The sequence below is a fragment of the Gallus gallus genome, chromosome 5, assembly GCF_016699485.2.
Source record: "Gallus gallus isolate bGalGal1 chromosome 5, bGalGal1.mat.broiler.GRCg7b, whole genome shotgun sequence".
NCBI classification, from domain to species: domain Eukaryota; kingdom Metazoa; phylum Chordata; class Aves; order Galliformes; family Phasianidae; genus Gallus; species Gallus gallus.
This window is the reverse complement of record NC_052536.1, coordinates 24,091,556-24,115,710: the sequence shown is the minus strand read 5'-3', so window position 1 is coordinate 24,115,710 and position 24,155 is coordinate 24,091,556. Positions and strand designations below refer to the sequence as shown.

Genomic DNA, 24,155 nt, shown 5'->3' with positions numbered 1-24,155 from the left:
TAGAGTTACTAGAGAATCAAAGCAGCAAAATAGGACAGTTCTACCGTGAAACAGTCCTACCTGCTTCAACCCTCCTCCTCTCTGAGGAAACTCTCTCCCAAAGCTGAACACTTCTCTCCCTTGAATTTAGAGTCCAGCTTCAGCCACAAATATTACACAGGAAAAACACGAGATTTAAGGAGACAGGTCACAGAAACATTCATACAACGTGAACGTGGGATTAAACAGGCAGTCAACTTTACCACATTCATACTAATTTGTGTACAGTTTCTCTAAGCCCATTACTTACAAGAAAGGTAAGACTTTCTGAGTACATATCCTCTGGGCTAAATGGTTCTCTATCAGTGCTACCGATGGCCTATCCCGCTCTACCGTATAAGCAAGCTAAGTACACCATGTGACAAATACTTTCACTGCAGAGGTAGAGTCAGACAAATAGCCCATCAGAAGTTCACTGACAACATGACAAACTCACCTCATCATCGCTGTCCGATGTCTCGGAGTCTGAAGACGCTGTAGGTTTGCTTGCAGGTGGTTCCTTTTCCTCCGAGTCGCTGCGTTTCCGTTTGGCCAATGACAAGAGCTCCTGGGGAGAGAAAACACACACTGATTTTAAAATGTCATAATTAGTTCTACCAATCCAGGTCAGCGCGCGCACACCTTCCCTACGATATCTGAGTGGAAGAGGATTATCCCCATTAACTGGGGAACAAAGTCTGCTCAGGTTTCATAAATACGCATATACAGAGAGTTTTCATACAGCTGAATGTTACAAAAGGATTTTGAAAGCCCTAATAAGTAAATATTATCACCATCACTTTTTTTGATATAAAAAAATCAAATAAATCACCTTTGGCTCTGTGGTACTTAGATCAGGTAGAAATTTAGAAAACCCTAATTACATTGCGTAGCGTTAACCCCAAAAGCCAAACGCTACCAGAGAGCCCAGTGCAACAAGTGCCTGAGCAGATCATCTTTCTTCCCTTTTATTTTTAAAGACATTTGCAACCATACATGTGATAAGGGAGATATGTCACGGCTCATGCTTTTAGTGAGACTGTTCAGCCCTGTTTCACTATCCTTAGGTGCCACGGAATGCACTAAAAGCAGTGCACACACACAGAGCAGGCGCCAAGCTCAAACTTGCGAAGCAACCCCAAAAGCCACACAGGTCATCACGAAGAAGTAAAAGCTCACAAGTAAACTCATCGTCTGCTGCTCACGGACTGTTCAGGTGACAGAAGCAGCAATTCAAAACAATTATTTCTGAAGCTGCAGCACTGCCTTTGTAGTCCATGACAAATAATTTGTTATTAAAAGCATTGCTCTGGGGCTGATGAATCTTAGCGGTGAGTGAAAATAAAGCCACACCAACTTCTGCAGGCTTGAAGACAATACTGGATGGGTTTGAATTAGTTTCACAATTGGAAGATTATCTCCACAGCAAACAGATTAGAGTTTAGGACCTCAAATGAGAACATAAACATTGCTGAAACTGACAGCCCAGGCTTTTACCAACAAAGTTGGCAACAGCACTTCACAAACCGTTTTCTGAAGACAACTTCCAACGCCAACAGAATGTATTTATACAATAAGCAGCTCTCTTTAGGAAGCACCTGGTGTTTTCTACAATCATTTTCTAGACACCACCTCTAACAACTGTCGCTAAGTAGTACTTACAGCAACACAGATTACCTTCCATCATGATAACTCGGCGTTAACATTTACCGCTGCCTTTACTCCAAGCAATTTGCCTCCTTTCTTTCTAGCCTTACTCTTTCCTTTTTTTTTGCGGCAACACACGAGAAAGGCTCCTATTCCTTTGATTCAATCAGCCCAGCTTGCTAACGAAAGCTGTCAAACATTTAACCAATAGGGGCCCCACTCAGCATACACTCATCTTAAAATCTCCCCTCAGGAACAGCCCCACTGCACAGTTTCCACCCTTGCACATGCATATCCCTGCTATGCACAACTACCCAGGGGATGAAGCAAAGGCAGACAGCTTTGGTGTTACCACCAAGCAGCACTCAAGTAGAGCTGCAGATGCACGCTCCTAGCAAGTAGCAGAACCGTGCAGTTATTGCTCCACCATTGCTCTGCTCGCCTTATCTATGCTAGAGTTAGACCAACTCCTGGTGTTTTCAGGTTCTGAAGCAACTATGGAATTAATACAGCAGGGTGAGAAGTTGACAGCTTTAGAGGGCGGCAACATCAGTACCATCGGGGCAGGCTCTGCTATGGTATGTTTGTCTAAAGGGGCGTAGAATTTGCAGCTCCAGTCTGCAAAAGCATTTCTGAGCATTTAAGGCTGGTGTTATTTATCTATTTGCAACACAGCAACAGCTTCTCTATTAAAAACTCGAAGGTCCAGCATACAACTTAAGCAGACGCGTAGGCTCCAGCACGTGAAACCGACCCAACTTCTTCGCAGAAGAAGGGTTGCCACAGAAGACACACCACACTTCGCCTACGTCTTTATTTACCACCTGTCAGCGCCCGCTGCCCCGAGAGCTGAAGTGCTGAGAAGACCACTCCAGAGAGGAGCACATCCCCTCCTGCAGCCCTGCGATACCCACAGCGCGATGCCCCACACCGCACTCGCAGTCCCAGTGCCCAGGACACGCGCTCCGAGCATTTCCCACCAGCACAGCCCGGTCGGCAGGGCCCTGGAAAGAGCACCCGCTCGCAGCTCCCGGGATCGGCCGCCCTGGGACGGGCGGTGCGGCCGGGCACGCCGCTCCCGGCGGGGTGGGCGGCACAGCGCGGCTCCCCGCGCCCTCAGGCCCCCGGGCGCTGCCTGCCGCCGGGTCCCCAGCCCCGCGCCTCAGGAGCCCGAGGGCCGAACCCACGCGCATCCCCGAGGCCCCGGGCCCCGCAGCCGCCGGCACGGCGGGCCGAAGCGGCGCCACGGGATCTATCCGCGGAGCTCCCGCGGGGGCCGCATCCCGGCCGGGCTGAGGGGAGGAGGGAGGGAGGGATGGCGGCTCCCAGCCCCGCGCGGGCCGGAGGGCCCAGGCCGGGCCTCCCCGCGCACCTGGTCCAGGTTCTCCTCGCTGCCGCTGTCCTCGGTGTCGGAGTCGATGAGGACGCGGCCTTTCCGCTTCTTCACCATGGCGGAGGCGGCTTCCCCGCGTCCCTCTCCGCCGGCGGCGGCGCGGCGCTCCGAGCGGCCCGGCCTGCCCCGCGCCGCCCGCCCGACCGGGACACAAAGGGCACCGCGCATGCGCACCGCGTCGGGGCGGGAAGGAGGGCGGGGCCGCCGCCGCCGCCCGCGAGGGGAGAGGGGCGCGATGGCGGTCTGCGCGCCTTCGTCTCCTCAGGGGTCGGGGTTCCGCGCTGAGGGCGCTCCCCCGGCTACTTCTCGCGTTCAGTCAACGCACCGCGCCTCCCCATCCCCCGCAAGCAGCCATTTCCCCCGCACCGTTTCTCATTAAACACAAAGACACGGGGGAGGGCTTCTCGGTCCCTCCGCGCTGTGCGGGCGGGAAGGCCGCGCCGTGGGTCGGGGCGGGCGCTCGGCCGCTGTCACTGGCAGAACCTGCTCGGCGCGGAGCGCGTTCCCCACCGGGCCCGGAAGCGCTGAGGAGCCGCTGTAACGGCGGGCTGCTGAGGTGAGGTGAGCGGAGCGGCGGGAGCGGGTGTGTGAGCGAAACCGCGTTTTGTTACGGCAGGGCCCGTCCGTGCGGCCTGCTTCGGAGGACCGCGGCCGGCGGCGGGCCGCAGCTCTCTGCAGGCCCGCGGAGCTCTGCGCGCAGCGCTCTGTCCCGGCCCCGGGCGGCGCGGATGGCCGCGGCCTTGATAGGTGTCCTCTTTGAGAAGGTTGTTCTTAATGCTGTTGCTCGAGAACGCCTAAACGCGCGTAGGGTGAAAGAGATTAACAGGAATAGCTTTTTTTTCTACGCTTTGCTTTTGTTTGGTATATTTGACTCCCTCGTGTTTTCATGAGTATTTCACCTCATGGGGCAAGAACATACTAGGTAGAAATAGAGAAACAAGCTAGAGGGCCGGGGAAGTGTAATGCTTGGCAGTTTGTTATTCCTTTCTCCTAATGGCTTGGATTTCTAATTAATATCACCTTAAAAAAAAAAATACGCACGCAGTGCTTTTAAAACTTCAATTTTTCTTTTCTCTTTTTCATTGAAGGTGGAGATTAACTGCAGTAACAAAGCGAGATACCTCCGGATACTAATTTGGCTGTTGAATTAATTTCAAACCCATAAATTGCCTTGCTGGAAGCAAATCCTTTGTCTTTACCAGCATGGCTCTAGCTGTTACGTTGCTGAACAGCACATGCTTACGTAGTAGGTGCTACAGACACAAAGTTTTGCAACCCTTGCTTGGAACTGTCTGTGTTGATTCCGTGTCAAAATGTTCCAGCAGTTACAGGAGGCCAGGGTCACAGCCTGAGGTAATACCATCTTGGCGAAACATTGATTTCAGCTTTAAGAAGGGCTTTAATGCCTTAAAGACTCAACTAGGTTTGCTGAAGAAGGAGACCGAAGATCACCTAGTAGGACCTGACGGCCATTCATTCAGTCAGTACCTGCTGGAACAGACAAAGGTGATGTGGGAGTTTCGGACCCAGGAAGATTTAAATAAATGGGTTATTTCCTCCGATGTAGAGATCGGAGGGAAAAGTGAAGTTTACCTGAAATTGGGTAGGAACAACCAGGGTGCTATGCTGTATGGAATACTCAATACTGAAGTACCTCGTGATGGGGAGACGAAATACAGTGGATATTGTAGTATGAGAGCCAAACCAGCAGTGGTAAGTACAGCGTCTGTTATTTGAGTGTTTTTCTGTAATTCCAGTGATGACAAGCAGACTATTGTTCACTGTGGTTGTAACTGATCACCTTCAGGATTATTGGATACTCGGTTTGTATAGATGTAATTGCTTTTGTATCCGTTGACCTGGAAGGAACTTAGAAGTCTTAACTTGGCTTTTCTCCTTTCTTAGAAAATAACACGTTTGATCATTTGCTGATGTAACATCACTCATTAAGTTGAATCTTACTGGAGTTGAATCCCTCTGGCCTTGTGTGAATGTGACTCAATCTTTCTTGTCCTAATTTTGAAGTAGCAAAGTGTCTGTCAGTCCATCTTTGTAATACAGTTTGAGATCAGAGGATGAAAGCATAAATACAAAGGCTCTTATTTATTTAAGGGTCAAAATTGGCAAAACCATAAAATCGAGTAGCCACAGTCTTTGTATTGATGTGTTCATTAATTATCTACCGATTGTGAGCTTATAAAAGGAAGGCTAATAGGTAACTGTAGTAACACTGTGATGTTAAGGATAAACCTCAGGATTTTTTTGGTGTGACTTTTGGTTTGGCTTGAGCAGTTCTGGCCAAGAATATCTCCAATGACACCTTCTTGCTCCAGAGACCTCAGTAATGTTCTGCAGAGGTTATTGGATCTGTCAGAGTGCAAATCACAGCTTTGGGACTTTGAAGATTACTTGAGGATTGGATGTGCTTGTAACCTGGATCCTTGTGCAGTTAGTGTCAAAAACTGTTGGAAAATGTCTAAGTGCTTTTAGTACTCATGTCAGTCTTCAATAAAGAAGGTAAGTTACCACAGGGGATAAATTATCCCACGTTCCTCGTAACCTCTTCTGAGTAGTCTAGTGCTAACCACAGAATATTAAACTTAACTACAGGCCTGGTCTGCTGTTATAGCATTTGTGTTCTTACCTAGGAGGGAATTTGGTCTTAGGAAATACAATGCTGGAGGAAATGGGTTGAGATGAGAGACTGGTCTGATGAAAAAGTACCCCATTTTCACTGTATCACAGTAGATACTGTTTGCAGTGAGAACAAGGGCAGTGATCCAAGCAGTAGCACTCTGTTCTTCATGTTGGAAATTTCCTTTTAAGTATGAAAGAGGGATAATTCTATTTATTAATATTTGTAGGGATCTTTTGCTAGGAAGAAGTATTACGACTGGTCAAACTTCAACTGTCTGTATTTACGTGTCCGTGGCGATGGCAGAGCTTGGATGGTAAACATTTATACAGACCCTTACTTCTCCCATCAAAAGGATGACCTGTACAACTACTTCATGTTCACCCGAGGAGGACCGTACTGGGAGGAAATAAAGGTAAACGAATGAGTGTTTCAGTAAATCTGAAAATAACTCTTCTAAATATATGCTGTTCTAGAGATTTCTGAAGCGAAGACTGTTTAATGGCCCTAGCTGTAGCTTTGTGGCGTGAGAATTCTTTCGGCAATCATCATTTTCTGCCGTTTAAATACTTAGCTCATTCAACAGTGTTAACCATGTTTCTGTGGTGTATCCCCATACAAACATGTCCCTTTGGCTTGGAAAGTCCCAGAGTTGTAACTTACTGGATTGTGGGAGCATAAACTGTGGAAATTAGTATTAACACTAAATTAATTATATTAATATATTAATATGTGGTTATCTATTAACTATTCTAAATAATCTACCATGTGTTTCCTTATATGTCTGTTGTTTGCTGTTACAGGAGGCAGACCTTTGAAGTGGGCTGATGCTATACATATATTATATATTATACTATATCTCATACTATAGTATGGGAATATATGTGCTGTAATACATACGTTATGACAAATGTATGTATATACTTAAATGTAATCAATTAAAAAAAAAACAATAAATTCTACTCCTATCTGAAATTGGCTTCCTGAGCTCAGGGCTCATTAGTACAGATTAACAAAAAAAGCCACCAAAACCAGAATATCCTGGTTGTCACTCCTGTGTGTGGGGCTGTACTGGGGCTCAGCAGGACCTGCCATTCTGTATCTATGATCGTCTGGAAGCCTGCAGGTCTTCTTTTCTTAACACTGGAAAACAGAACAAGCAGCCAGGCAGGGTGCATACTCAGCTTGTATAGTGGGTGGTCAGAGCATGCACTGAATAGATGCAGCTATTGGAGCTTTGCAGGCAGTGCAACTTTCTATGCAATAACTATTTTATCTGTAATAAATAAATGGACTTGGGTTGGTGTAGGATTTGTGCCCTGCAACGTGGTTTGCCAAACTTGGAGTCAGTTGGAACCACAGAGGTGTGTGGGTTGTTAGTCACAGCCTTTGCATCTGTGACACACAGTAACGTTGGCAAGAAGTGGGAGTTTCAGCTTTTTTCTGAGGAGACTGAAGTGTGTCAGTGCCGGCCTGCGTGTGTTCCTCGCCCACACCAACCAGTTCTCATTTCCTATCTCTTGTCACAGCCCTCCTCTTTCTTGTTCCCACCCAGTTCAAATCATTGTTCTCCTTTTGTGAACTGTTTTGTTAGAATGTTGATGTCTTTAAATGAAATCTGCGGTACAAAATATGCAGATTGGATGTAGATGAGCTGTCGTTGGGCTTATAACGCATCCTAGACTTTTCATTAGTTTGTTTAAGCTGACAATGTTGGAAAGAGATATTCTAGATGTGAACAGCCGTCTTCCATGCTTCAGCCTCTCCTGTGCCCCAGCTGGCTCAGAATCCAGCATAACAGCTGGAAAGAGCTGCCTTGGGGCAGTGTGGGACCGGAGCTGGCAGCACATGGCTAATGAGTGACCTGCTTCTTTTTGCTGATTCTTTGGGCCCTGGAGTGCTGGTACCAGGTTTGGTGTTATTTTGTTTCCTAAGGCCAGCTTGGTTGGTTTTTTTTTTCATTGAGGTTTTCTTCTATATACCGCTGACACTAAAGTCTGTTTTTCTTTTGTTTCTGCTGTCAGATTCCGTTCTCCAAATTCTTTCTGTCCAGTCGAGGAAGAGTGCAGGATGACCAACATCCTATCTGGTTAGACAAGGCAAGTTTTCTGTAGGCTTAATCTGTAAGAAACATACTGTGAGATTGTGTTGTCATCATATGGGTAATTAAGAAATCCTTGGGATATTCAGTGGTTTGAAATTTAAAATTCAAGAAGGGTCTCTGCTTGTTTTGAGGTACTTATTCTTGTGTGCATACCTTTGCATGCAAATTGCCCTCCTTTGTGATTTCAGTGTCAATTTACTTCAAAGTAGTTCCAAAGATGTTTTAAGAGATTTAGATAACTTGGCTGTTAAGAAAATAAACAATTTTTTTTAAAGGAATGATCAAAGTGACTGAGAAATCTAAAATGCAATTTGGCACAGTACTGCCAAAAGGAATAGGAGTAAGCATATATCACAGGCACTGTATCTAGGGCTTATGAAGGGATAAATTCTTCAGAACATAGAGCTCAGATGAGTCCTGCAGTCACTTGTAACAAAAAGCCTTAAAAATTCTGTAGCCTCCCCAGGCCAAGGGGCTGACTGCAGAGCTCACTTCTGGGGAAGATAAAGCAATTGAAACCTTAGAATCAATCCGAGGAGCGTTACTCCACTTTATTACCTTAGCTTTGCTCTATTACTTATCTAGCATGCATTTGCAACTTATGTTTATCCTCAATTCTCAGCAAATTCTTGGCATGCAGTTGTTCAACTTTAATCTGACACATTCCTGCATGTACGGCAGTCCTTAAAGTCACGGGCATGGACCAGACCTGCACTTGCAGCAGATAAGGGACACCGAGAGCTTCATAGGTGTTCAGCTACTCATCACCCAGCTTGGTTTGAGAACCAGTAACACTGGAGTCTCTGAAAGATCGGTGATGTACAAGAAGGCTTTCAAGGCATATGCTGCAGGCTAACGGGGAACGCGTCTGAGCCCCAGGAATTTTTATGGAGTTTATTACAATTAGAATAACATTATTATTTAATAGGTTAGCGTAGCAATGGAGAATGAATGAGGGATATTCTTTTGAAAAATGCTATTCTAAGTGGAAAACTGTGGCTAAATAACTCAGTGTGTGATATAATACCACCTCCTTAGAACTGAAATCAAGGATGTGGAAGTGGTAGATACTGGTTGTAACATTTTAAGATTTATTCTAACATATGCATCTCTTTTTTAGATAAGTACCCTTGGATTCACACTGGGAGATAAAGTAGATGGTCCCTTCCAACTGGAGATTGATTTTATTGGCCTGCTAAATGACAGAGCTCACACAGAAGAATTTGCCTATGAAACATATGAAAGGAATCCTCGAATCTAAGTTGGTCTTGTGTCCTTTGGAACATTTGTCAGATGCTTACTCGATTTTTATAAAATGCTTAAAGTGTGAGAACATCCTTCAACCTGTTATAATTATGTAAACATTAAATGTTAAGTGGATGAAGTGTTGACTCAGTAGTCTGACTAGACTGACACTGTTGGGATCATCAAGCTGCCAATGACAGGCTGAGAGCTTGTACCTACAGGAACTGGAATACAACCTGATGAGAGCTGCAGTACATGCTTCCCATGTATTAACTGCTGTCTGGGTACATTTTGACTTTTGTCGTGATCTTTAAGGAAATAAAAGTATTTTGTTAATGTAGTGTTGGTTTTTGTACTCAGTTTGATTTTCTAATATGCTGTTTCTAGGGATGTAAAACACTTGCACTCAATAGGTTGTAACTGGAGAAGTTATGGTGTGAATTAATACAGCGATAACACTGCTTAAGAGTGACACAGCTTCTGAAACATGTCAAACTTTAACTTTTGGCCCCTGTAAGGAACTAAAAGAAAAACCTGCTGCTGCCAAGAGTGAAACAGTAGCACCGAAGCGGATTTAGCTCTTATTTTAGAGTTATAGGTGATAAGAGCTACAAAGCAGTAAGATTAAGGTTTTAAACAGAAGTAAGGCTCCGGGGGGAGCTGGGGGAGACTCCATCACTGTCCATTCCCTAGAAATGTACTTCAGCTTGATTAACACTGTTATCCACAGCCTATGTCCCAGTAAGAGCAGGTGATGCTTTTCTGATGTGTTCTTAGCTTAACTTAGCTCTGTTGCAGAAGGAGGCACAGCATCAAGTGGTGAGGCAAATGTTCAGTTCCCCAACCCCTTTTTTTGTTGTTCTCAGTAATTTAAGAAACACTTTAAAGAACAATTGCTGAATGGTTTCATTTCAGATGTCACAAACTGTCTAATCAAAGCCTTGAAATCATTTAGCATCCCCTCCTTACTGAGATGTGCCTGAAAAATACTAATCGTAGCTCTGTTTTATATGGAAACCGCAACAAAGTTGACACCATCTTGCATCAGCAATTTCCTCTTGCAGATTTGGATTAAGAGCAGAAGGGGAGCAAAGTCTATCCTTTCTAATGGTATCAGAACACTAATCCATTCATGAGAGAGTAGGCAGGCAAGTCATTCCAGAAACAATTCTCTTCAGAGATCCTCTATAATGTGCAAACAGAACTAGTGCTACACTAAGGAGATAGTTAGAGGTAGTCACAATAGATAACTGGTGATAAACAAGGTATGTACAAAAATTTATTTGCCCCCATTTGGTTTATAAAAAAGTTTCAGCATTTCATGAAAGCACTGAAGTATTTGCTCACCTAGTATTTAGTACTATTGAAGTACTACTATTTGCTGAGATTACAACTGCTGAGTTACCTTTCCAGTCACTGTTTCATCCATAACACATCCAAATAGCTTTTTTTTTTAAATAACATTAGTTTTTGCATTTAAGGCATTAAGTGTCTCACTCTTCTTAACATCTTTCAAATACTTAAATTGGTTTTTTATCATCTGTTTATTGTAGAAAGGACCAAGCCCAACCAGAAGTGATGGAAGCATCCAGTAATCCAGTACGAGTTCATAAAGCCACTTTTCAACTGTGACCTTACTTAAAAAAAAGTATTTAACAATTCTGCTATGCCTTGTGATTTTCTGTAAACTGTGTAGATTTCCAGAAAGCATGCATATTTCTTCCCCTGGAGATTCCCTACCATTTCACAGATCTATGGTAGGACATGCTGAACTGTTGCTACAGGTTTTAAGGATCCACTTGGAGAACAAGGCAAGCAGATGTCTCAATTCCTTTAATTGACCAGTGGAATGTTTTGAAGCTCGCAATCCAAACTATGCATTCTAGTGGGCAACAAACATTCTGGCGAAGTCTGCACCAAGTTATTAGGAGGCTCCATGAGTATCTCTTTTTTACTTGCATTTCCTCCTTTAACATCTTTTAGTTATATTAGATACATAGTGTGATATATAGCAATGTCAGAAAATGTCGGTAACCAGCTAGAGAGTTCTGCAACTAGAGACAGTTCTGCAAGGAGATGAGAGTTCTAAACATTTAAGAGCTTAGAAGCCAATTGGTAAAGCATTATGTTCAGATGCATTATAAGATCTTATTCGATCATCTGTGGATTCTACTAGCTAATAAACAACCTAACCCTTACTCTGAAGCATAGACAGCACAAATATTTACATGAGAGAAACAGTATTTACAAGTGAGATCCTAGATATCTCTGATTTTACCTAACCCATGGACAGTCCTCTACGGTTTCCAAGAGCCTGAGCTTTTTTCTTTTTTCTCTCCTGCTCGTGCTTCTCCCGCCTGTCTTCCCTGAAGGAGAAAAAGGAGAGAGACCACTTCAGATTACAGTAAGAGCAAAAATAGAAGCAACCTCAGGAATTTGAAGTTAACCAAGGCTCAATATCTGTTTAAGCAACGTGCAAGATTAGCCACGCAAAGGAAAACTGTTCCACTTAGTCTGAATGTTTAGATTCAATTGAAATACTTACGCTTAGATGTACAGGTCTAACATTCAAGGTAGCAACTCATCAATACCCAGTTTGAGATAAATCTCCCGCTAGTGGAATTGATAGCTCTTCACGCAAAGAGATCTATCAAATCCATTGCTGCTAGATAGGTATTGAACTACAAAATGAATACAAAAAGTATCCTTTCCTAAACTGTATACTTCAGGGCTCAAAGAGGTAAACAAGTCATGTTATTTTTAATGACACTATTCATAAAAAGCTAGCACTGTACTGACCTTGACTGGAGATGTGGCTGTTTGTAGTCTCTCTTATGTGAAGTGATGCTGTTGCTGACAGACTTCTTCAGAGGAGCATTTTCTTTAAGTTCTCCCCAGGGTTTTAGCCGTCCTACAAATTAGAGGCAAAGAGAGGATATTGAATTACTACAGTTTAGCAACAGCGTGCTTAACAATTTCTTGTGGATTTCACATTAACTAGCATGTCCTTGGCTGGTCGCCTTCAAGACAAAATGCCTCTTCAGCTGCATAACATATTAGTTTCACCAGCCCATTTCTTATGAGCAGTTTTCCAGGTAGCACTCTCTACGCAACAAACACTTCAGATGTTTTGCTTCTACTACAAAGGTGCGCTTCTTAAGCAAGCATTATGGTATACAGAATTAGCCATATATTCTGTATATTCAGTGTAATACAAGAATGTTTACTCCTCTACTTATGAAATTTTTGTTAGAGATTTTCTCTTCAGTAGGGAGGGAGGCTCTTAGAACATACTTAAAGTAGAACTTTCACATCAGTGCACAAACTATGTGGAAATCTCAAGAAAAAGGGTAAAAAAAGATAATTCACACCACAGTATAGGAAGTTTGCTTAGTGGCTTACTTTATGAACACTTTGCTACAGTTAACACAACTGACGCAGGATCACAGTACCTTTGTGTGGCTGATATCGAAGCGGCCTTGAAAGACTTGCTTTGAGATCAAATACCTTCTTGGTGCTTGAGGGTTCTGCAGACTGAGCTGCAAACTTGAATGGGGTAATAGCTACAAAAGGCATCAAGATATCGTACTTAGGAATGGTAGCAAGAACATTAGTGTACATAGCAACTTAGGAAGTGTCTGAAGACAGTGTGACAACTATCAAGACTAAAGAGTCATTAAACACTGCATTCTACCACTGAAGACAAAACTGCAAACAGCTCACTGACAAGAGGAAGCTTTCAAATCTAGAGAGGGCAGAAGTCATTAAATACTTTTTTGCTCTGATTTTAGATAGCATTCTGGTAAGCAGCAGATCTGCTATAACTCAAGTCAGCTGTAGCGATTCTCACATGAGTTCAGAATCCCTGAATTCACTGATTACAATGTAACTCTCATTTTACTAGCATTTTGTTAAAGTACATCTAAAAGCACACAAAACGCTATGTCTCATTAGTAACTTCTCACCGTTGATGCAAGAACAGCCTACAACCACGAGTAAGTGAATTAGTTATGCAACAATGCATTAAGCTTCTGTATCTGCTCCACACAGCTTACAACACAGCCACACCCTGCTCTACACCATCATGGCAGCAGCTCCACAGCCATTACTCAGCCACAACCAAACAGCATTGTGCTATTAACTGCATCTGTGCTGAAACTGGGGCATGGGGAGGGTGCAGTGCGCTGCCAGCTGAAGGGATGGCAAATAAGTTGATGCATTTTGATACACTGGCTAAACAGTCCTGCGAACAACAAAAAATACACAGCCATGCTTTCCATTTTGATAAAGGAATTTGAGAACAGGTTTCAAGACTGCAAAAAAATTATCAATTTTTTGGTCTATTTGCACTTTCATTTTCAGTCAACATAAATATATGTTCTGTAAATCTTCAAATGGAATGGATAGAGTTGCAATCAGATACTTAAAACTGATAGTGTCTCTCTGCTGGATTTCTGCATGCACTTCTCTTACCAGAGAGAAATACCTCCGACTTCATATATCTTATTCATGTCATCACTTTTTGGCAGTAAACACATTTGTGAGCAACTCTTTTCAAGGACGAAGCACAAGAGTAAGATTTCATCAGAAATCTCTGATGGACACCTTTACAGCTCACTAGGAAGTGCAGCCTCTGCCACTGGATGAGACTGATGCATTAGTTTAACAAAAACACCCACTGGTGTTTTTCTTTTGGAAGCATATATGAAGCAAAGGTGTGGAAATCATTTCATGCTTGTGGAAAAAGTGGTGCACGTTCACATTCATTGATGCTTGGCTGAATGCTTATGGAGGCCAAAGAGCAGCTGTGAACACAGTAAGGCAAGGGGTGGAGGCTTTTTATTAAAAAAAAAGCATAGCATGTGGGTTCTTGTTCATTGCTTGCGAAATGCAGAACTAATGGTGGTGATTATGTTGAAAAATAACATTTTGTAGCTGAGAATTTGCTCTATCAAACAGTGCTACTGTGCTCTTTGTGTCCGTAGTGATTTCTGTGGAACTAAATAGGAGGCATTACTTTTGGAGTAATCTACATATATGCAGCCCAGCACATTTCCTTTTCACTCTGTGACCAAGGCAAGCTAAAAGGCTGGACATTCATGCTCTAAGGAGAACACACAGCCTTTGTCTTTCATGCTACTTAACAGCTTACACTGAACTTGTAAGCACAGTTCTGTAGCCAGAAATGAATGTAATATGGCTTACTCAAACTCATTTTATGCTGAAGTTTAAGTTATGATTTAGACATTACTTCCTAAGGTCAGTTGCTTAAGGTGCCCCAGACCATATAGTGAAAACAAGATTTTATAAATTTTACCCTTATCTGTTTTTAAGGATGAAAGACACTGACAATTATTTTCCCAAGCTTATTTCTGTTCTTTTAGGATACTAATTCTTTACTTTTACAGTAAGAACTTGGGCATCAATTGTTAGCAAACTTGTGCTGTTGCAGATTACTAACAATCAGAAGACTTATTTTCCTTACAGATAGGGTTTTATAGGGTTTTGGATTCCAAACTAAGTAGGGTTGCTGAGATGATAATATCAGATTGTCTTAAGATGTGTCCATCCCACAAGGAGAATGAGACCTCTGAGAAGACATCAAGAACATGTCTTCAGTGCACGTTTCTCCCTGTATGTGCCACATGAAGCCTTTGCTATGTGGTCCACAACTTTTTTTTTTCTTAAATATCCCTCATATTCTATATTAGACTTCTCTATAAGAAGCTAGGTAGTGGAAGTCCTTGCAATTATTCTCTGCTTAAATCTTAGCTATTCTAATGATAATCAAAAAATTGGAAACTGAAGGAAATAAACTACTGCAGTTTCTAAAGAATCACTCGTGTAATAGCAAATGAAATTAAAATGCATAACCTAATAGCAAGTAGGTCCACAAATTATACAGACATTCAATACAACACATCTTGATGTGAAAGAGACAAGTATTTACTATCTACTTTACCCTTTAATGCAGGCAGATCATTGTTTCTTGTGCTTCTCTTGCTGTTTTTTGCACTTAGGGGTTCACAGCTCTTCTGGCTATCAGGTGTGCAGATCTCTTCCACATATGGAGACATTCTAGATGGAGTCTTAGTAAGAGAACGTTTATGTTCATTATCTTTCGTGGCTTCAGAGAACCTGAAAGTTATTAGAAATAATCAAGACAAAGTCACCTGCAAGGAATGCAAGCAATGTCACAGAAAACAAGGAGCAAGTGTTGCACTTACACACAATAAAACTGGTGATGAGTAAAAATATTCACAGGTAACACAAACTGCACTAAAAATACCTTGGACAATTTTCAGCTTGTGAACCATCATTAACATCTGTAGATAACAGTAGAAATTTTAAAGAGATGACTATCCTGTTATTTCAGAGATTAAATATATTTGAATGCAATAAGCTAACTGTATACTAAGAACTGTATACTGCAATTTTTTTTTTAATATATGTGTGAGATCATGAAATAAATTTAAAGTATTTTGTGAATTAATAGCCTCATCAATAAAGATACTGAGCTGAAAAGCCTGCAAGATATAGAAAAAACAGGAAGTTAATATAGAAGAGAACTGTATTTCAAGCAAGTCTGTAGACGTGCATTTGCATTCCATAACATTTTTGGACAAATGACATGGAAATAAATTCTGAAAAAGCTTCATTTTCACACTGCTAAATAATCAAGTAGGGCTGCAACAGGGAGGAAAAAAACCATGCAACACGAAGCACTAAAGACAGAATGAGTTATTTTTGTTTGTTGTCATTTCCACAGGAAAAAAAGTGGTACAGAGTAATTGAAAAGGGATAAATAGGAAGAAAAAGCATGGAAATCAAAATCACACATTCAAAATAGAAACAAAGCCATTTGGATTGAGTTTGATATTTCAAGGAACATTCAATGTTGAATTCTGAACAGTCAACTAACTTGATAGGAAAAGTTACAAGTCCCATAATGTAAATAAATCATTAGGAGTTGGTCAATAATAGAAGATGTACTGACTTTACAGTAGAAAAAAACTACACACAATATTTATTCAGGGACCAAAAAATAGTCCTATCAATGACTTGCTTGGCACACAAGTGTTAGGAAGTGAAGGTTATCAGAAAAATTCAAAGGAACACAATAGAGACACAAGATTAACCTGCCATTAGTAGGGTGATAAGTATAAAATACAGGATGTCAAAAACTGAACTTCAGCTGCTGTAGAAAGCCAAGTGGAAGCAAGTAGTTGATGTTAAAAGCCAGGAACAATTAGAAGCCAGGAAAAACAGTAGAAACAATGACTTTTGCTGAAAGGAAAAGTGTGCAAAAGAATACTTTTAAGGACTGTATTTTCAATTCTTTAAATGAACTTAAGTAAATTAAAGTAAATGACTCCAGAAAAAACATTATTAAGCTATTAAAAAAATTATGACAAAAAATCAGATGTTAATATAATTGCTTATTTATAGAAATAATGAAGCATGCACAGTGTCTTAAAAGCAAACAAGGCAAGGCTTAATAACATCAGTTATGAGCTCATTTATTTAGTAAGTCATGACAACTTTCTGGTATCAGTTTGGTTCCCATCTGTTAAAAGCAACCTGCTTATATCAGCTGATCATAAGACGAAGCCCTACTGTGATGTGGGCACAGAGTATCTGAAGGCCACTGCAAGTTTCACCTGGGATACCATGTAAAGTTCTGGTTAAGTCATCTCAAAGAGGAATTAATTCAAATATAGGAGATACTATGAAGTTGCTGACAAAACTGAATGCCTACACACTATGAGGAAAAAAAATTGGCTTGGTTTGCTTAGCAAAATGAAAGTTGGAAGTGAGGCAAGTTTCCTCTGCAGTCAAACGTCTGAATAAAGACTCAAGATAAAAAAAAAATCTTTACTATATTACCTAAAGCTGTCAGTTCTATCTTTCAACCTAGCTTTATATCTTTATCTGGGTCATGCTTCAAATAGTAATAAGGTAGTCAAATCACAGTCTATGTTTATTATTTTAAGTGTGTCATATTACATTACTGACAGATAGTTTCATTCTTATTACCTGACATTCATTTTGGTTGTTGAGAGAACAGAAGGATTAAATGAAGATTTCCTAGACAAAATACTTTGACTTCCAGTATTCAGCAAACCGCGTGGTGAGCGTCGAAGGTTACTAGGAGTGCAGGTGCCAGAGAATCTGCCTCGATCTGGATTGGGGCTGAATAAGAGTGTTTTGCTACTGGTGTGTCTCTAGGGAAAAGCAAATCATGAGTCAGCACAATCTGCTAAGTTTTTCCATTGAGAAGGTAGTTAAGAAGCAGAGAAACTATAGTATTATGTAAGACAACCATACAGCCTCTTATGCTTTAAAAGGAATGGAAGGGAAGTCTTAAGATTTTATACAATTAAATTCATCTGAAAACATACACCACAGAATTGCTACAAAGTGCCTTTTTCTGGTGCCCTTAAATGATTTGGGAGTTCTGGCCAGCACCTGCCCAAATCATTTCTCTTAATCACACATTCATACACTGCATGCCTTAAAGAAAGAGAAATGTAACGTTCAGGAGTTCAGTGTTACTATTTTGGTATATCCACTGACATCCATCTATTCACTGATACGTTGCTGTTGCTTTTATAGATCTGCCATGCCCAGAAAGAGGCTTCCTTTGCAGGTGTCATATATGCACTAACTCAAAGCCACTGGAAGCTACATACGTTACCTACTAACGGAGTCACATGTAGTCATTGGACAAAGGTTCTTTAAGGCACAAAAAAACCCTTCGTTTAATCTGTTTTTTTTTTTTCCCCAAAACAATCCATCCCCTATGCTATGTTCTGCAGCAATTCAAAAGTGCCTGTTCACAGAAGTTACAGGAGACCCTTTCACAAGTAATCGTGAGTTACATTTTACACAAGATTATCAAACTATTTATTTTTTCCTATAACTATTTATAACCATACTCTATTAATATAAAGTTGCATAAAACTACAGAGAAACTGCATAGAAGCAGTTATATAGGACTCCAATCACAGTACTCCATCACACGTGTGCAAGGCCAGCTTCTTAACTGCTCTAAAGAGGCTCTGCAGGAAACTTAAGGAGAGCCTTGGTGGAAATAAAAACATGGCAACAACGAACGTCTTCATTTGTTAGCACTTACCTTGGCTTCATTGAGGGAACTGCTGCAGTTCTCAAGCATTTTTTTCTTCCTCTCAATGTAATCAGCAATGGACTCCATTTTCTTGAAGTGAGCTTCATGCAGCCTTTTAAAGTCTAAGAAGTTCCAAAAATAATAAGAGTCGTGCATCTGACAGACTCCTAAGGAAGCTTGCTACTTCACAGAACATTTACAACACCTATTGTTAGGGCCTCAAAGACCATAATGCATTCCCCTAAATAAAGTTGGGGCACCCACAGGTAACTGAACAGTATGCAACAGCATCTACAGCAACTGCACGGTTGGTCACATGGTGGATGCTTTAGAGAATTCCATGGTCAAAGGAAAAAGATAAATACTTCCATTGTCAAATAAAAAAAAGTGGGTGTATTCTACAAAATGCTGAAGTATTATCAATGCTACAGTTGTGATAAAGTAATAACTAAGCAAGTGGGAATCAGGAGTCATAGCACACACCTTTGGTGTTCTTGAATTCTTAGTTGTTTTGAAAACTCCAAGTGTAAGTGTTCTATCTAGATGACACCAAATATACAAGTGGGAAGATACACATCAATGTAACTTTCTGGAGTTCTGGGTTTGTTTAGATTTCTTTTGTTTGTTTGTTTTTGTTTTTTGCTCTTTCAAGAGAGACAGTTTCTTGGTTCACAGAAACCAGACTCGTATTTTTGCAAAACCTGCAATTCGTCTCCCTTCACACACGGGCAATACCTGCTATTTTTAAACATGGAAGATTATCTTACTTGGTGTAGTAGCTTTCAGCCCTGTTTTCCCAGGCTTAGATGCACTGCCAACATGCAAAGGAATCTTCTGTCCCACAGGATGAGGATCACCTGGCACAGTAAGTTTAAACAAAACTATTAAAACTACTAGGAAAATATTTCAACATCATTACAGCTCTGTATTAAAGCACTTGTGGCAAAATATACCATCTCCTCAAGTGGCTTAGGTTTCGAGAAATAAAAACCTCATTTGAAGTAGCTAAGTCCTAAGTATCTCAAAAGCCTCTGAAATGATATGTCAGTAAGAGCATGCCCTGGTGAACTACAAAGCAAAACAGGAATTTGACAGTCACACCAGGTTATTTTCTCTCAACACTAAAGTATTTCACAGGAGGAGATAATGAGAACTTTGCTTGCAGTAAGTAACAACTCACAGGTCTTTATCCAGTTAATAAGCTAATGCTTTTAAAATATTGATAACTGAAAAAGGAACATCTTTTAGCTAGCCTTTCTCTTAAATACACACCTACAAGAGCCTAAACTCTTTTAATCATCCCTGCCTTCAGGTCAGTACTATAACAAAACAAACATGCAAAGTTTTCCACTAAATGTAGTTATAGTTATTCCTCTATTCCACAACTATCTTACCATCTGAAATTACAGTTGAGAGAAAAAATTAAAGCAATATACTTATGGCTGTGGTTATGGGAAGAGATGAGAACTGTTTCAAATGTCAGTGTGAAATTAATTTTAGTACTGCTTCAGCCAGAGAATTCTTTACATTTTATTTGCTTTTAAAAAGAAATTTCATAGAAAACTTTCATTTTCTTAATTAGCTTTAAAGTTACATATGACTTTTTATAAGAATGTCCTTTAAATTCTATAGAACAGTAAAGGTACCCATGGTACAGCACAAGGATTGTTACACTTAACCTAACAGGAGGCAAATAATGGGACGTGTCCAACAATTTGTTGTGAATCTATCAAACAAGATAGAGAAGACAAACTTAATTCCTCTCTAGGTCAGCTGCATGCACAAAGGAGTGGAAGATAATTGAGCCCATATTTTCAGCAGCATCATGCTCTAAGGCCAAGAAAATCTATCAGATATAAAAGCAATCCACCATTACACTGCCTAACAATATCTGTATGTTAACAAATTAACAAGGGTGTTGTCTGCATATCTTCTTATAGTAGCTCTACTCCCAAGAAGGCAATGACAAAGCCCATTCATCCAAAGAAAAAGAATTAATAGTGAGGCATTTTCCCTTTTTTTTTCCTCCGCTATTTGGCTGCTTTAAAAAGTGGCATCTCAGGTGTATTCCAGAAAGCACTGATTCTAAATGAAGTGGGAGGATCAAATACGCTCAGGCCTTCAAGGGCCCCTTCACTGAAAACATTGGGGTCCAGATTTCTGACATCAAAGCTGGTGGAATGACTACAACTACCAAATTTGTGGAATTGTTTTACAATTTGATACCAAACACCGCCCCCCCCCCCCCCCCCCTCCCCCTCCCCCCAGCAGATTATTTTCTGGCATTTTCAGAAAGGTAAAGATCACTAAATATGGCACAAGACATTTACAGACAAAAAATAACCTAAGAAGTAAATTTGAAGTACTACAAAATTTATTTCTATGGAAGCTCTTACTTACATTTTGCTCTAGCACTTTTAGTAGAAGTCCTCTTTGGCTGCTTCTTTTCAGCAGTAGCCATGCTTGGATTCTCATTAGCTCTTTTTTTAGTAACTTGTTCCACATTTTGGAATACCATCTTTTCCTTTTCACAATCACCCTGAGGCACTTCATTCTCTTTTGTTTCAGAATGCCCCTACAGTTAAGCATACTTCATTAAACTCTGTTTCAACTGGACATAAGAAAAGGATCTCGTTCTGAGAGCAGCTGGTCAGTGAAATGGGTGTCCAGAGAGGTGGTGTAACAGCCACACTTAAGAGTTTTACAGAAAAAAAAAAACATCAGCTTATATAAAGCATTGTGATCTAACTTTATAGCTGACCCTGATTTCAGGGGGAGAACGAGCAAGGGGCTTTCTGAAATGCAACTTAAGTTAACCTAGGAAATATTTATAATTATCTATATTGAGGCTTTTACCTGCACAGTTCTAACACTTTAGCATAATGTTTGTTCTATTAACAAAACTATTTTTAAGAAAAAAACTAATTCAATTGCTATGTTGCTTTTGACTCTCATAGCTTTAGTTACTGCTGGCTTTCATTTACTCATGCTGCAAAAAAGACCAACACCTCTCATCTCACCAATTCCCTCAAACTCCCTACCATTATGTTTTGTGCACAGTTCCGACTTCACCCACTCACCCACCCAAATTCTGAAGCTGCCTAATATTCAGATGCATACTGCGATGGAACCAGTGAAATCAGTCCTACACCCAGTGTAGGTAATCAGGCATTTCCTCAGAAGGATTTCTCTTCTTAGACTAATTACTGAAGTCATTTCTGTTCAATATGGAATAGCAAACAGTCCAATTAGACAAAATCTGTGGTGTGAAGTACAAGCACTTTTTTTCTGTACTCCTGCATACAAAAAATGAAACCCTTACCTGCTAACCTGGTAGAAGAATTAATCAAGTCTTTTTTTCTTTAATCTCCAGTTTCATTGTAAGACACACAAAAGAAAGCAATACAAATTACCTCTATCTCAGCAGAGGGCCCTGTATTTTCTTCACTGTCATTAGTTTCCATATCAGAGCTCTTCTTTTTCCTGGTTGCTTTCTTTTCTTTACATCTTTTTGTGACAAAACATGCTGGATTTGGCATAAATTCCTGCTGACAGCTCAGTTCAGAGTCCATTGAAGAGGATGCACTTTTTTCAGAACTCTGCATCAGAAAAGTACCATAACGTGAAATGGGCATACAGGAGATAGATAGGTACTCTAAAGGGACACCATCAACATTATTATTGGAAAAGGCACTTCACACAGACGAAAGCAACAATAAACTTAAGTAGTACAGAAACTAACTTAGCAATATCTAGATTTCCTGAAACACCTTAATTACATTTACAAGAAAAAGCTACATAATAAAATAATTGTAGCACTTATACTCAGTAAGCAACAATTTAAGAAAACAAGTAAATAACCACTAAGTATTTGAGATCTGACTTGATACTGAAGCTGCTATCCTCAAAATCTGTGAAAATTATCCTACAGAAATATACACATACAAGCCACAAAAGATTACACAACTTTCTCATGAATTTAGAGAAGTAGATTATAAAAGCAGAATTTAAAATGAGTTGTTTTAGCAAAAGTAGACACAAATTTACTTTAGCAAAAGCATAAAAAAGTGTTAGATGTGATATTTTGGCTCATAGAAAACTTAATAAAGAAAACAACTAACATAAATGAATAAAAGAAACATCAATTGTATTGAATCATACAATGGTTCGGGTTGGGAAGGATCTCAAAGATGATCAGGTTCCAACCCCCCTGCTACAGACAGGGCTACCAGCTGCTAGATCAAGTCCTACTAGATCAGTGTGTCCAGGGCCCCATCCAATCCGGCCTTGAAAAACTCCAAGGTCACAGTATCCACAAGCTCTCTGGTCAGCCTGTTCCAGCACTTCACTGCTCTCTCAGTAAAAAAAAAAACAAAACAAGACTTCCCCAACATCTAATCTAGATCTCCCTTCTTTTAGTTTACAACCATTCCCACCTTGGCTTATCAAATCTACCCATGTAAAAAACTGATTTTCCTCACGTTTATAAGCTCCCTTTAAATATTGTAAGGCCACAACGAGGTCTCTCCGCAGCGTTCTCTTTTGCTTTTGTTATAATTTCAGCATAAGTGAATTGCAGATATAAAATGTCTGGGGGCTAGTTAGCACGGATTATAAAAATAGGAAATTTAAATGCTACTGGTTATGGGGATTATAGTTGGTATGGTTACCATACCATATAGGATGGTTATAATTTTGTACTGATACTAACAGATATTTAAGGCAGAATTAATGCCTTCCGTTGTTTACAAGGGCATATCAAATGTTCACACATCTATCAATACACGAGCGCATTAAACTAAAAGCAGTACCAGAAAAAAGCTTTTATTACAATTAACATCATGCTAAAAACAATATTTGTAAATGGCAGAGCACAGAATGTAACAAAGTTAAAGGGTTCTTTCTGAAAAGAAGGGCTGCTTAGTCATCTATTACCGTATTTTCATTTTCTTGTATTCTTCCTTGGAAGTGTTGCTTCAGTGCTTTCAACAGTTTATCGGCCTGAAGAGAAACCAAAGCAACAGATGAACTAAATACAGCACCGAGTCACCCAACAGGACACCGCCCAAACCCAGCCCGCCCATCTGGTCGCCTGGAGGTGAAGCTGCTGGGTACTGAACGGGGCTGTTCCAGGAGCACTGCCCAGCTGAACACGAACTAAAATCCTACCAAGTTCCCACAGCGGCTTCTGCGCTGCTCACACTATGTACAAAGCGTCCTCCTCGCCCCTTGCGCGCACCCAGCGCTAACAGAGCGGAACGGCTCTATTAGAAAGGACGACCTATCGTAAGACCATCGAGTTCTGCCGCGTGCCCGCCCCCGTGCTCTCGCGAAGGCAAGGCACGTTAACGGGGGCAATGCCCCCTGAGCCCGAGCACCGGCGGGCCGGGACAGCAGTCCGGCTGATAGCGGTTAACGGGAGTCACCTCCCTCCGCAGGAAGCTGCGGAGTGCGGCAACAACAGGGCGGCCCCATCGACGTTTCGGATTCGGAACGGCTCTCGAGCGGCCAGGCCAGCACGAGCCATCTCTGACAGAGGAGCGCCAAGCGGACCGGGCCCCAGAGCTCCCAGACACGCCGCCCGCCCCCGCCGCCCTCAGTGCCAGCGAGGACGCGGTTCACTCAGCGCGGCGGCCACAGCAGCACCACGGGGACGATAGGACCGCGTTCCCCCACCACTCCTCCCGGTCTCCCCCACTCACCCGGAGGTTGGCCCTCAGGCCGGCGGCCTTGGCGACCTGCTGTAGCTCAACGTACTTCAGAGCGTCTAACGACTGAAGCTGAGAGGAAAGCGCCATGGTTACTCCGCTGCCAACCGCCACTCTTCGAATCTCGCGCTTAACCGACGCGCATCGCCTTGCTCCCGCCTCCACCGTTCGAACTTGCCCGCCGCGGCCGGCCATTGGCTGGGCCAGGTGAGGGAGGCGGGCTTAAGGGCACGGGAATCGCCCAATGGCTGGTGTGGTCACCTGCGTGATGTTTT

General features: G+C 41.6%; 3 protein-coding genes across 23 annotated transcripts in view; 1 reads left to right on the top strand and 2 right to left on the bottom strand.

Annotated features, from left to right (window-relative positions):
* Window positions 1-3,233, bottom strand: part of RTF1 (RTF1 homolog, Paf1/RNA polymerase II complex component) — a 110,417-nt gene extending 107,184 nt beyond the window's left edge. For all 17 annotated transcript variants that reach the window (XM_040701153.2, XM_040701155.2, XM_040701164.2 and 14 more), the window contains exons 1-2: window positions 3,038-3,233; window positions 476-586 (exon numbers count right to left, since the gene is read on the bottom strand). In XM_040701153.2, the coding sequence (XP_040557087.1) occupies window positions 476-586; window positions 3,038-3,226 (300 nt within the window). In that variant the 5' untranslated portion in view covers window positions 3,227-3,233. The remainder of the gene's footprint in view (window positions 1-475; window positions 587-3,037) is intronic.
* A 43-nt stretch (window positions 3,234-3,276) lies between these two features.
* NDUFAF1 (NADH:ubiquinone oxidoreductase complex assembly factor 1) lies at window positions 3,277-9,382 on the top strand. Of its 5 annotated transcripts, none has more exons than XM_046942661.1 (5): window positions 3,277-3,614; window positions 4,147-4,564; window positions 5,923-6,108; window positions 7,718-7,792; window positions 8,918-9,382. In XM_046942661.1, exons 2-5 carry the CDS (start codon window positions 4,262-4,264, stop codon window positions 9,056-9,058), a joined length of 705 nt encoding a protein of 234 aa, XP_046798617.1. In that variant the 5' UTR covers window positions 3,277-3,614; window positions 4,147-4,261; the 3' UTR covers window positions 9,059-9,382. The 5 variants fall into 5 exon arrangements, with proteins under 5 accessions (XP_046798617.1, XP_421138.1, XP_046798616.1 ...); XM_421138.8 differs by having other exon boundaries at window positions 4,147-4,771; XM_046942660.1 differs by having other exon boundaries at window positions 3,277-3,619.
* A 925-nt stretch (window positions 9,383-10,307) lies between these two features.
* NUSAP1 (nucleolar and spindle associated protein 1) lies at window positions 10,308-24,006 on the bottom strand. The gene is given in 11 exon segments (NM_001031193.1): window positions 10,308-11,408; window positions 11,842-11,953; window positions 12,495-12,605; window positions 15,005-15,180; window positions 17,080-17,267; window positions 18,182-18,294; window positions 18,940-19,029; window positions 20,573-20,747; window positions 21,586-21,771; window positions 23,108-23,173; window positions 23,875-24,006. Coding segments are annotated over 11 exon segments (1,401 nt in total). The 5' UTR covers window positions 23,971-24,006; the 3' UTR covers window positions 10,308-11,320.
* Window positions 24,007-24,155: the final 149 nt, after the last annotated feature.

Coding starts and splice junctions, on each gene's coding strand:
- NDUFAF1 (XM_421138.8), top strand. CDS start 4,262: ATGGCTCTAGCTGTTACGTTGCTGAACAGCACATGCTTACGTAGTAGG. Junction 6,109..7,717: donor CGTACTGGGAGGAAATAAAG/GTAAACGAATGA, acceptor TTCTGCTGTCAG/ATTCCGTTCTCCAAATTCTT. Junction 7,793..8,917: donor ATCCTATCTGGTTAGACAAG/GCAAGTTTTCTG, acceptor TCTCTTTTTTAG/ATAAGTACCCTTGGATTCAC.